The 12,236-nt window shown below is 45.0% G+C and overlaps 2 protein-coding genes across 2 annotated transcripts; both read left to right on the forward strand.

Moving 5' to 3' along the window:
- Positions 1–1,386: 1,386 nt before the first annotated feature.
- LOC120643413 (stress response protein nst1-like) lies at positions 1,387–7,253 on the forward strand. The gene is made up of 3 exons (XM_039919769.1): positions 1,387–3,084; positions 3,210–4,141; positions 6,830–7,253. The coding sequence occupies exons 1-3, from the start codon at positions 1,756–1,758 to the stop codon at positions 6,972–6,974; spliced, it is 2,406 nt and encodes an 801-aa protein (XP_039775703.1). The 5' UTR covers positions 1,387–1,755; the 3' UTR covers positions 6,975–7,253.
- A 1,261-nt stretch (positions 7,254–8,514) lies between these two features.
- On the forward strand, positions 8,515–10,495 carry LOC120643415. The gene is made up of 2 exons (XM_039919772.1): positions 8,515–9,179; positions 10,082–10,495. The coding sequence occupies exons 1-2, from the start codon at positions 9,021–9,023 to the stop codon at positions 10,196–10,198; spliced, it is 276 nt and encodes a 91-aa protein (XP_039775706.1). The 5' UTR covers positions 8,515–9,020; the 3' UTR covers positions 10,199–10,495.
- The last annotated feature ends 1,741 nt before the right edge of the window (positions 10,496–12,236 follow it).

Consider the following 12,236-nt stretch of genomic DNA (forward strand, 5'->3'; position numbering starts at 1 on the left):
ATGATTTTGTAAATCTCGAGAATTTGCTGGCTCAGTCTTTGAAAATAGTCATAAAGGTAGGATTTGCGTACATGCGTCCATAGAGATGAGTATGCGTGTGTTGTTAGTGTCTGAATTGTATCATGTAATAGCAAAAAAAAAAGCACCTCTCGCTATCCTAGCTTGGCTAGCTAAACATGAGAAACATCCTTAAAAATTGGATCCACTAGACTCAGCAAACATGCCCTCTAGCTATCCCTAGCCATCTCCACTCCTTCTCTCATCAAAGATACCGACATCCTTGGCTCCCTCCGCCGAGCACCCCGCCGCCGCCGAGGAGTAGTGAGATGGGGACGGGGAGCTAGATGCGGCCGTTGCCGGCAACCTCGAACGCCTTGAGGAGGAGGCGCAACATCGGGAGGAAGAGCGTGTGGAGGCGGACAGACATGGCTACGTCCAGCCCCGTGACGCCGCCCCGGAGGGTGGGCTTCATCGTCGGCCGCCATCCCTATGCCACGCTGTGTCACGACGGGGGAGGGTGCGGAGAGGGCCGCCGTGAGGGGCTTGTCGGGCTGGGTGTAGGTGAGCAGAGAGGATGTGAGGCCGGTGGGGAGGGTAAGGAAGGAGAAAGAAAAGGATGACCTGTGGGACCCACGCGTGAGTGGGTGGGGAGGGGAAAATTGAAGGAGCTGTTGCGATTTGGAGAGTGGGAATGAAGAGTCTGTTGGAGGAAGCCTCTTGAAATGCTGGAGAATATGTCTAGAGAGTCGGATTGAGAGTCAAATAGAGAGATTAAAAAATGGCTACTTTCTTGAAAATGCTCTAATGAAGAACCACTCCATATAATAGGAGTTGAAGTTGATACATCCTTTTATGCTTGAATTATTTTATCAATTTTTTTCATAATAACCTGTACAATTTATATAGCGTGAGATATGGATTTCATCGAAATGAAGAAAATCAAAAGGTATTTCATGGAAAGAAAAAAAGTTCTTAAATATAAATTGCTGTTTCTTGCGCCACATGAGCTGGTATATGATGTTTATTTAGTCTAGTTTCATATCATCTGAAAAAAATAGATACCTCCTTTGTTTCAAATTATAGATTGTTTGAATTTTTTGATATCACGTTTGACCACTCATCTTATTTAAACAATTTGTGTAAACATAGTCAAATTTAAGTTTTTTTTTGAAGAATTTGTATTGATAAAACAAACCACAACAAAAAAAAGTGATATTTTGCACAAATTTTTAATAAAATGAGTGGTCAAATTTAAAGTCAAAAAATCAAACGATCTATAATTTGAAATGGAGAGCCAAATTTATCTTGGTAAAAGTTAGAAAAATGGATGGAAACGGAGGAAAGGAGATGAAGCTTTATCTGGTTTTCTGGCGCCTCCAGCTTCGTGTTCATCGCGTCACCTTCCGTAAGAGAGTGTGCGAAAATAAAAAATTCAGCCAGAGAAGGCAATCCGAAAGGGAGAGGAAGGGATTGGAAAGCTAGGGTTTTCGCCATGGCCGTCGCTCCCTTGGAGCTCGAATCCATTCTTGCGACGCTCTGTTCCTAGCTTCTGCATCTCGCATCCCCACAAAAGAAGCCGCCCGCTTTGATTCCCCTCCCCCATTCGAGGGTTTCCCTCCCCTCCCCTTCCCTTCCCCCAAATCGAATCGCCGCATTGCCGGCCGAGCAAGCAACCTACCCACCCGCCCGCCTACCTTCAAGACGGCGCTGGCGATCCAGCAGGGGGCGAGGGCGGCGGAGGCGGCCGGATAATCGATGTGTCCGCTGTGCTCCGTGCAGCGCTGGTCGCGCCGCGTCGCCACCATGCTCCCGTGGCTCGTCATCCCCCTCATCGCCATCTGGGCCATCACCCAGCTGCTCCTCCCGGCCGCCTACCGCTTCGAGGTCACCTCCCCGCGCCTCGCCTGCGTCTCCGTCCTCCTCCTTACCCTCTTCTGGTATGAGATCCTCCTCCCGCGCCTCTCCCTCTGGCGCGCCCGCCGCTCCGCGCGCCTCCGCGAGGAGCGCCGCGCCCACGCCCTCGAGCTCCACAAGCTCCGCAAGACCGCCACCCGCCGCTGCCGCAACTGCAGCAACCCCTACAGGGACCAGAACCCCGGCGGTGGCAAGTTCATGTGCTCCTACTGCGGCCATGTCTCCAAGCGCCCCGTGCTGGACCTTAATTCAGCCGGGAAGGTGCCCACCGGATGGCCTTGCTCTCAGGATTGTGGATACTGGCTCGACCTCCGCTGCTCCTCCGGCAATAACAACTCATTCTTGGCATTCTCATGGCGCCTGCTGTCGTCCTTTTCCTCGACAGTAGCAAGCTGGTTCTTGAGGAAGATATTCAGATTTACATCGTCAGGGGATGATGAGGGCTTGGGCCCAGATGGTAAAAGGTTGGCAAAGAGAGGGGAGAATGTTGGAAAAGCTGAGGAGAGCAGGGTCGAGAAGGCGAGGAGGAAGGCGGAGGAGAAGAGACTGGCGAGGCTGGAGAGGGAAATGCTGGAGGAGGAAGAACGGAAGCAGCGTGAGGAGATGGCAAAGCTAGTGGAGGAACGGAGGAGGCTGAGGGATGAAAAGGCAGAGGCTGAGGAGAGGTCCAAAAGCGCTACCCCTGTTGGGGAGAAGGATGCTAGGAGGGAGGCAGAGAGAAGGCGGCAGGAGAGGAGGAAGAAAGAGGACAAGGGGTCAAGCAAGAGCAATTCAGATTGTGAGGACATTGATAGAAGATTGGGCCGCGAAGGTGATAGGAAGCGAGACTTCGACAGAAAGGGTGACTTGGACAAGCGTGAGGGTTATAAGCCTCATTACTTTGAAGCTAACAATCATAGTAATAAGACAGTGGAGAGCAGAACAAAGTACTTTGGCCGTATGACGGGTAGTTTCTTATCTTCATCAAGAGGTTTTGGTGGTGGTTCCTTCTTTGGCAGAAGTGCTCAGCCCCCTGCACCTCAAGTTAACAAGGTTAGTAGACCTGTAGTTCCTGCAACTGACCAGGGTAATGCACTCAAAAGAGAAACCCAACATACAGCCACTCAAGTTACAGCCAAACTCGCTACAGCTGGAGAAACCAGAAATTCGTGGGCAAATTTTAATCGACCTGTGAGTAACAAGGACATTATTATTTTAATATAAAATCTGACTGTTAGAACCAATTGCATTAGTTGATTTTACCTGAAGTTCCATCTTAAATTTTCCATTTTTCTTTTGTATTATGATATATGCAGGTTAGTCCAAATGTGCAGCCACACCCTACGGGCCTTAAAAAGTCATGGCATCAGCTGTTTAGTCGTTCAGCATCAGTGTCCCCTTGTCCTGATGTTACAACTTCAGCCCGTGATATGAATAGGAAGCCAGAACCAAATGGGGCACAAATAAGCAATGCTCATATATTTCTGTCTCAGTATCCTCCTCTGGAAAGCAAGCCATGTTCAAGCCAGTCCATGCAATTTCCAGGTTTCCCACCGCTTAATGGAGCACCCCCCATTAAGCCATTACCTCATTTTCCTGCTGGACACATGCCCTTCTATGATGATGCAGAATCCACAGTATTTGAAGAACCAGAACAATTTGAAGACCCGTGCTATGATCCAGATGCAATTGCATTACTTGGGCCAGTTTCAGAGTCTCTGGATAACTTCCCTTCGGACTTGGATTGTGGGTTCATCTCAAGTGATATCACCAAGGAATCGCATGGGAGGCCTTCACCCATTGAGTCCCCTCTCTCAAGATCTCGAACAGTTGAAGAGAATCCTATTAAGCCTCCGCACTCATCAGTCACAAAAGGGCCTGGTGGTTCCATTTTGCCTGAGGCTAACAGTGAACAAGGCACTTGGCAAATGTGGAGCACGCCATTGGTTCAGGAAACTTTAGGTCTGCAAGGTCCTCAGAGTCAGTGGCTTCGACAACACACTAATCAATTTAACCATAGTGTCAATCTATTCAATGGTGGAACAGAAAGCTCCCTGAGTACTGGTTTTAATGACAATGATCCATGGCTGCAGAAAGCACCCTTTCAGCAACTGCCCCCTGATACACCAAGCCTGTTTCTTCCACATGAAGTACAAGGAAAAGCTATACACAATGACTTGGTTTTTGGGTCTCCAAACAAATCAGCCCGTGAACACCCCTTTGGGCCGCCTGGCCATTCTTGGTCTAAGTACGTACTTTCCTATGCCCTTCTTGTTTTCAGAAATTTTATTGCATCAAAGGTCTTCAGCACCGCTGATCATCTTATACTGTTTAGTGTTTACTTGAGCTAGAAACTTGGTACCCTTTCCCCAGATGTTGACAATGCTTGTTTCCTACAATTGTTTGAGTTCGTTCTGGTTTTCCTTTTCCTGCAATTGTTTGAGTTCGTTCCTGTTTTCCTGTTCACTACTTAGTATAACTCCATGTATCAACAAATATAAGTACCAAGGTATCAACAAAACTTTTATGATAATTGTTGAACGTCGTATGTGCATAGTTACATACATGTCTGATTGTGGATTACAACTTATTTCGACCAGGTAATTTGGTATAGAAATGAGAGGCTTTTGAAAAGCAAATTGCATTATCTTTGCATTTAGTATAACAGGGTGTTTAATTTATTCTAATCTTATACTGTTGAACCCATGTGAGTATGTGATACTGGGTGTTATGGATGATCCATCTTGAAAATATTAAAGGCACTGGTGCTCTTTATTCTCCAATGATTATGTGGAAGTTTCTCATGGATCTTGTTTTTATGAGCCATACATGCAATTTGGGGCGGGTCAAGGGGTGGGGGTGCTTCTAAATTTTTTGAGGAATTTATTCCATGAATCACCATTCACCAACCAATTTTGGCCTTTGATGCCACTACTCTAGAAGGGCCTAGGTGCTAGGCATCACCATGCTGCTTACCGCCTAATTGCTGCCTAGTCTACTCAATCGTCTTCCTAACTGTGATTAGTCTCTAGGCATCATCTGGTGCCTGCCTTGTGCTTAAGGCTTTTTAGAACACTCGATACACATATATTTCTGATATTTGTCACTTTCATGGATCATTGTTCCTTGATGATATGATATTAACAATTGGAGATCTACTGTACTGGTTATTCATGACGATGGCCAATTGACAAACTGTCATCATGAATAATTAGCTAGCTAGGATTGTGCCTGAGCTGGTTGCGTGATCTGTTCCACTATTTGTGATTGTTGAACCTTAAAAACTATATGTATTCTCAGCAAAGATTTTTGTTTCAAGATGGCATGGTTGACGAACAAGGATGCCATGGGTTTCTTTCAGCCCAGCTAGAAATTATGTGCTAATAAATTTATTTTTTGAAGGTGATTAAGAGGCACATTCATTGCTAGTTCTTAATTGATTAGAAAGATGGGTACAGAAGCCAAGGAGGCAAGGGACATGTGTTTCTCTGATATTGAATATAGCTGTAGAACCATAAAAATGCATGATTCAAATTTTAATTGTTTTGTCATGGCTTTGTTTTCCAATATTGATCTATGACTAACGGGTACCTAAATTTCTGACAACTATCAAGTCTGTCTTTGCGACGGGAAGTAGTTTTGAGGTGGATAAATATAGTGAACACATGATTTTACAATATCAAGGTCTTCTATGTTCATTTTCTCCACTGGCAAAAATGTGTTTGCTGTATTTTTTAAAATATTGTGGACTACTACTTGACATAACTAGAGGCTGGAGTTAGATGGTAAAAAAAAATCATAACTCACTGCGAGCGTAAGTCTGTTTGGTTGCAGGCGCTTTTTAGTAGGTTGGTCGCAAGTGTTTTAGTTCTATCTGTAGTAAGATTGGGATGATATTACATCTGAGAAAATGTGATGATATGAGACTGGAGGTTGAATGAACTCAGTTGATATCAAAGAACAAAATTGATAATTAAATATTTGCCTATTTGTGCAATGCCACAACCCTTGAATGAATGAATGGATTGTTTTGTGGGGAGCTAGTGTTGTATATTTAGCCAAGGTTTTGTGTTCCTATTGAGAGTTGGACTTTGACTCTGTAGATGGCTGGCATGATTCTTATAAGTGCCGTTCACTAGTGGTGTGCCTGCATCCTGTTTGAGCTTGTTAATGAAGCAAAGCATATTGAATTTTTAAAGATGTTTGTGTTAAGCAGTGTAGAATTTTAAGATGCTTATTGACAGCTACTCTGGTTTATGTTTGCATGGGTGGGGCAGGTTCCTTGTTGCACAAAAGCTCTTTAAGGGTGCTCTGGTGCAAGAATAGGCAGTTCAATCCAAGTAATATGGATGAGCCTAGTTAGGATACTATACGTTGTCTAGAGACTAGGGATGATTGGAGACAAGGCCTGATGGGGTCTCCGGTCCTATCCCATGTCCATGTGACCACATCTGCAGGAGACATTCATGTAATCTGTGCAAGTGAGCTGCTCCCCACATCAAATGTGGCTCAGGGGAGCATGGAAAAAAGTCTGCTACTCAGTTTTCTTAGCATGACCGATTTTTTTGAGTTAGGTTGGAATACTCGGGTAGTATTACTTTGATCATCAGATTCCTAGTTCCTACAGGCCAGGCTGTGTGCAGGGCTGAGGCACTCGACCTTCCAACAGCTCCTAGCTGATGGAAACTTAGCAGAAGTGCAGAACTAAATGAGACCTGTTTGTGTTATAGAAAGTGCTGTTCTAGCCTTCTAATAGACAAGACGAAGTATCCCAGCACATGTGGCACTTCAATTTTTTTTCCCTTTCCCCTTCAACTGTCCAGATCCTATGTAAATTCCTGTTTTTGGTTGTAGTAGTAGTACATACTATCATTGTTGGTTGATGAAGTGAAAACTCTGGAACTCATTACTTTGTTGGGGTCTATGATTTACGCAGGGAGGAACTGGTGCTGAATGGAACTCAGGAAGCAAAGCATATATCATCCCCGCCTTGTGCACATGTTGGTGGTGGAGGCTTATTTTCCTCAACAAGTCCTGATGTACAGTCAGTGTGGTCCTTCAATGAAAAAGAGACAGCATAGAACGAACTTTGATTATATAGAGGGAACGAGATGTCGAGCCAAGACTTCCTTGCCTCCTCCTTACAGTGATGTAGGGGTTAGTGAGGAGATGAGATGGTGGACTGTGTTCCTTGATGCAAAAGTATGATGATTTTGTTAAGTAGCACTCACCTCACCAGTTAACATGCGCCCATGCATTGCATTAGGCCTGTCTAACCTGAGTGATGTGTTGGGGGGCATTTCATCATATTAACTTCCGGATTCAATGAAAAATCGGGATGGGGACTTGCTTATTGCGCACGGTGGCTGCATTGCTTATTATTAGTTAGATTACTATATGTCCATGCATGATCGTCGCTAACAGGACTGTCAGGTAACGTACGTAGTGCTCAGAAGGTTTGAAGAATTGGTGACGGATGAAGTGGTGTGGTCGCATTTACTCGGCGCTTATTATCTATTGTTTGTTAATCTGCACGCTTAACTTTTGCATCAGCAGCTGCCCTCAAAAAAAAAAAACTTCTGCATCAGCAGCTTATTTGACAGAACAAGTCGATGCAGTGAGGAGTGGCATCAGCATGTTGATTTGCAAGTGGTTCACCAGTCACTGCTCTATTGGTGGGCGCAGCCAGGCTGCCAAACTTTTTTGGTAAACACGAGCCTGTTGTGTCTGCACCCATATCCATTGCCAGTCGAAAGAGATATCCAATCCCATCCATGGCGGCCTGCAATTGATTTTTGATGACCGACTGACTGTTTGGATGTGGTGGAATGATACAGAGAGGGCAGTGGCTGGGAAGCAAAGCATTCGGTCAGCAATAGGATTGTGTCGGTTGGGTCCGTGGGCGTGACCATGCATGCCACAGCTATGCCTTTTGGATGAATTATGGAAGGGCTTTAACTTTTGGGGGAGCTTTGTTTCTCTTCTTCTTCCTCTCATTTTCTTCTTCCTCCTTTTCTTCTTGCTCCTCCTCATCCATGGCTAAAAATTATGGAAGGGCTTCATAGGATGTATGGGGGCCCCCACTCTGGATGCGGTCCAATATCAAGCATTCTCCGGCAGAAGACTACGGCGGCATGCCTTGAGCTAGCGACGAACAATGTCGCATGTGTCGTGGCCACCACACACCTTTAATTTAATTTAATTTAATTTGTTGTGCATCTAATCATGCTCCACATTAATCATCAGACTGACGACCGCTACGTAGTGGTTGACAACCGCTATGTCCCGTTCATTGGCTGTGTGTTTGACTTTCCAGACGAACAATCTATAGGATATAATAAACCCAGCTCTAACATTAATCATTGTTGCATTTATTATTTTATTTGCAAAAAAATATTAATCTTCTAGAAGCGCGTTGGTGGTGACTACTGACCAGGCCGCTTGCGACTCAAAGAGATGAAACAGTCCTCACAAGCCAAAATGCTGCGGAACCACATACCACGTCAAAGAAGTGTCCTCCCGCTGACAGGGTGGGCCCGGAGGGTGGAAGGTGTCAACCAGCCTGTCTGGCAAGTGGGGCCCGCCAGCCTTGCAACCACGTTTATAGAAGAAGCAAAGGGGACGCCTCCGACCGAGACTCTCCGCCCTCCTCGTCCTCCACTTCCACCGGGGATTCCTTCTCCTCATGGCAACTGGCAAGGCAATCCTTCCTCCTTCCCGCGCTCTCTCGTCGTCCTCCTCCCCCCCGGATTTGAGTCGAGGCAGCTACTTCCTCCCCTTTCCACCTGCTCTTTTTTAGCGCCATTTCTTTCTTTCTTTCGTTTTCTGTCCAATTCAATAATAATTAATTAAAGCCAAGTTGCGAGAGGAGGCGGCGTTAGGTGAGCGCGTGCCCGGCCCGTCGGCCGAGTCTCGGCAGAAATCCATCCGCCCTGCAAGGGGGATCCGCCGCACCCACCCAGACCCAGGTTCCAATCCAACTTCCCCTAATCCGCCATTGATCTTCTTCTCTCTCTCCCCATCCCCGAAGCCGCGCAACCAGCAATAAAGCCAAAGCCGCTGCCTTTTCTTGGATCCAATTCATTCGGCCAAGGGATTCATTCATTGATTGCTTCCTTGGAGAAGAGATGTGCCCGCTGCGGGTCATCCTAATCTTCCTTTCCGCCACCATCGCCGGATTCTTCCTCATCCGGGGGCTCAACGCCGAGCCTGACCAATTCGACGCCGACGATGACAAGGCCTCCGAGTCGGGATCCCCCAGGGCGCCCGTACCCCTCCATTCCAAGGTAACGCCTCCATCCCCTCTCTGCTCTGCCTCCTCGCTATTCTTAGCTTCTTGCCTGCGCTCAAGGGAAATAGGAAGTAGGATTACAACATTAGCAAGGCCTTCAATATCTATCTATTGTGCTATTTGCCAACCAACATGGCCTTGCTTCTGTTCTTCATCATGTCAGCACATAGGGGTGGTCTTCAAGATGCTTCATTTCAGGCTCATTTCAATTATATAGATATGCCATCGGTGGATAATAAGCTTCCCTTGCTCCTTTTCTTGCATAAACTACCTTGCTAGCACGGTTACATTTCCTCAGCTTAAAAAAAAATCAATTGCACATTCAAGAGGGGTGGGGGGATAAATTGTACCACTTGATTAGGTAACCCTTTGGTTTGGTAGCCTTCAAACTCAATAGAGCTTGAAACATTTGGAATCTTGTCCAGCACTGCCACTGTCCTCAGCTCTGACAAACATCATGTTATCAACTCTTGGTGACCATCGATTGTGCTCTAGTTTGTTGCGTGAGTGCTAACTGCTCTGCATCGTTGTAAGAAACTGTTTTTCATCATCCTCTTAATACAATGAAATGCAGCTCTCCTGTGTTTTTTAGAAGAAAAAAAACTCTTCGGATCTAGCGAATGAATTTGTTTACAAAGTAACTGTATGGAAATATGAGTTGAGTGGGCTGAAGTGGTTAAACTCTTTCACGCGCAAACAGAAAAGAAAGGAGCAAACATAGTTAAGCAACATAGGTGCATGATGCACAATCGATGGTCACTTGCTAATACTTGTGGTTTAAATACTAAATCATCATCTCATTGTTTCCCTTGTGTACAAATCTGATGAAAGATGCAATATATTTTCTTTAATAACAATTGGTTCATATCTAAAGCATTATTTTCTATGCAAATCTAGGTTGGATCGGCTGTGAAAACTGGATTCTGGACTATGGTGGATATGGCAAGTGGTCGGTACCTCTGGCGCACCCTTGTCGCACAACCTGCAAAATCGGAGTCAGAAAAGGCTCGGTGACAAATGTTCCTAATTTATTTTGTATTTTGCTGATTGAGTGCCAACAAAGGTGAAGATGGGCACAATCATGTTGTTCCTACATGTTTATGTTGATGTGTACACATGGCAAATGTAACACGTGTGGGGATTATATGCTAAAGTAAATGTGCAGAATTGTTCATGTCTGAGCATTTGAGTTGTATGCAGGATAGTGCAAGTGGGTGCAATGCTGGGAGTATGGACTTTTGGATATGACATTTGGGCTGACACACCAAGTCTAATATTATGCTTGCCTTAATAAATTCAAAGTTTCCAGCACAAGCCATGAACAAACACACCAAGGTTGAGGATGCTTCTTGTAAATTATAAACCCTGCTTTCTGGGCATAGGCTGAGCGGAATTGCTGGGAGTGCTTGGCTAGCCCCCCTCATGACCAGCTTCGTCTTCCCGGCGTCTTCCGCCGTGCGCTTCTCGTTCCTGCTCCTCTTGATGAGGTCACTCACGGCCATCGCGATCGAGCCCTAACCCCTCTGCAAACGATCCGTATTGTGTTCCTCTAAAACCGTATAGGTTATCTGAACGACACTCGACGAATAAATAGGGAGATTACGTCAAACAAAAGGAAAAAAAAAGGCCGACTGACGGTGCAATGCAGTGCCGTTTTTTCTTTTTTATATTTTTAAAAAATAAAAATTTCAAAAATATATGTCCGTTTTGAAATATTTCAAAAATACCCCCCGGTCGCCCCTCTAAAGGGCGACAGGCCCTAAGTGTAATTTTTTCTTTAAATTTGCAAGGAGGTCCCTGAAAAAAAAGGGGGCCTGTCGCCCCCCAAACGGGCGACAGGAGGGGCCTGCCGCCCCCCCCCCCCCTCGGGCGACCTGGGTAAGCCCCCCTATATAAGACCCAACCCTCCCCTTCCCTCCTCATTTGAGCCCGAAAATACCACCAAAAATCCAGAAAAAAAGAGAGGAGTGAGGAGAAGGAAAGCGGCGAAGCCCTGCCGGATTCAGCACTTGTGATCTGCAGGTTAGTACATTTAGTTTATATATTGTTATATTTAAGTACTACGTATTTAAGTAGGAGTAATTTAAGTAGGGGTGAGTAATTTAATTTAATTAGTGGTATAGTAGAACCATTTAAGTAGGAGTTTAATGATACTTTAGTTTGTAGTTACGTACTAGTAAATTAGTTTAGAAAATTAGTACTACGCATTTATTATTACAATTGCAGTACTATTAGAGACGTGTTTATAAATTAATTATGATTTAGAATAGAATTTGGCATATGCAGTATAGAATTTGAGTGTCATCACGTAGTTATGAATACTTATACGTTGTAGTTGAATTTCATACTTAGTTTTTACGGATTATTGAATAAGGTAGTGAAGTAAAGAGTATAACTCGATAAGTATTATATGATATACAGAAATGTCGAGCAAGATGCAGTTTCAAGTATTTTATGGTGAATACAATGTTATGTATGGGCCAAATGGAGTAGATCTTTCTGCCTTTAAGTGCACATCTAGCGGCATAGATAAACCTCTGGAAAGGAGTTTTGGTTCCATATGTAAGTGGCTGCAGCGTGGGTTCCGTGTTGATCCGTTGACACATGTGATCACTGTCCAGTCTCTTGTTAATTGGGAGGTAGAAAGTGAATTATGGGAATTGATGATGATACACAGCACTGATGACTGGCAGAAGTACATGCAAGCAGCTCTAGAGCGTGTGTGGCCTCTGGCCATCCTTGTTCAAATCCGGGAGAAGACACAAAATGAAATCTAACATTGTGCAGATCAAGGAACTCCGAGTATTCGAAGAGAGACCAATTATGTTGAGCAAGATGAGTCAGAAGAGACAGAGAACCAAAACATGGGACCACAGGGTCTTGCTGATGAGGGAGAGAGGATACATAGCATTGTGGACGAGATGGAGGCAGAAGACCAAACCGCAATAGAGATGGAAGAATATGAGGGCTCATCTGATGACGAGCAGTACTCATTGCCAAAAAGTGGAAGGAGCATGGTTTTGGCAGTCATGTCGCAGAAGATGTACGAAAT

The sequence above is a fragment of the Panicum virgatum genome, chromosome 8K, assembly GCF_016808335.1.
Source record: "Panicum virgatum strain AP13 chromosome 8K, P.virgatum_v5, whole genome shotgun sequence".
Lineage (NCBI taxonomy): Eukaryota > Viridiplantae > Streptophyta > Magnoliopsida > Poales > Poaceae > Panicum > Panicum virgatum.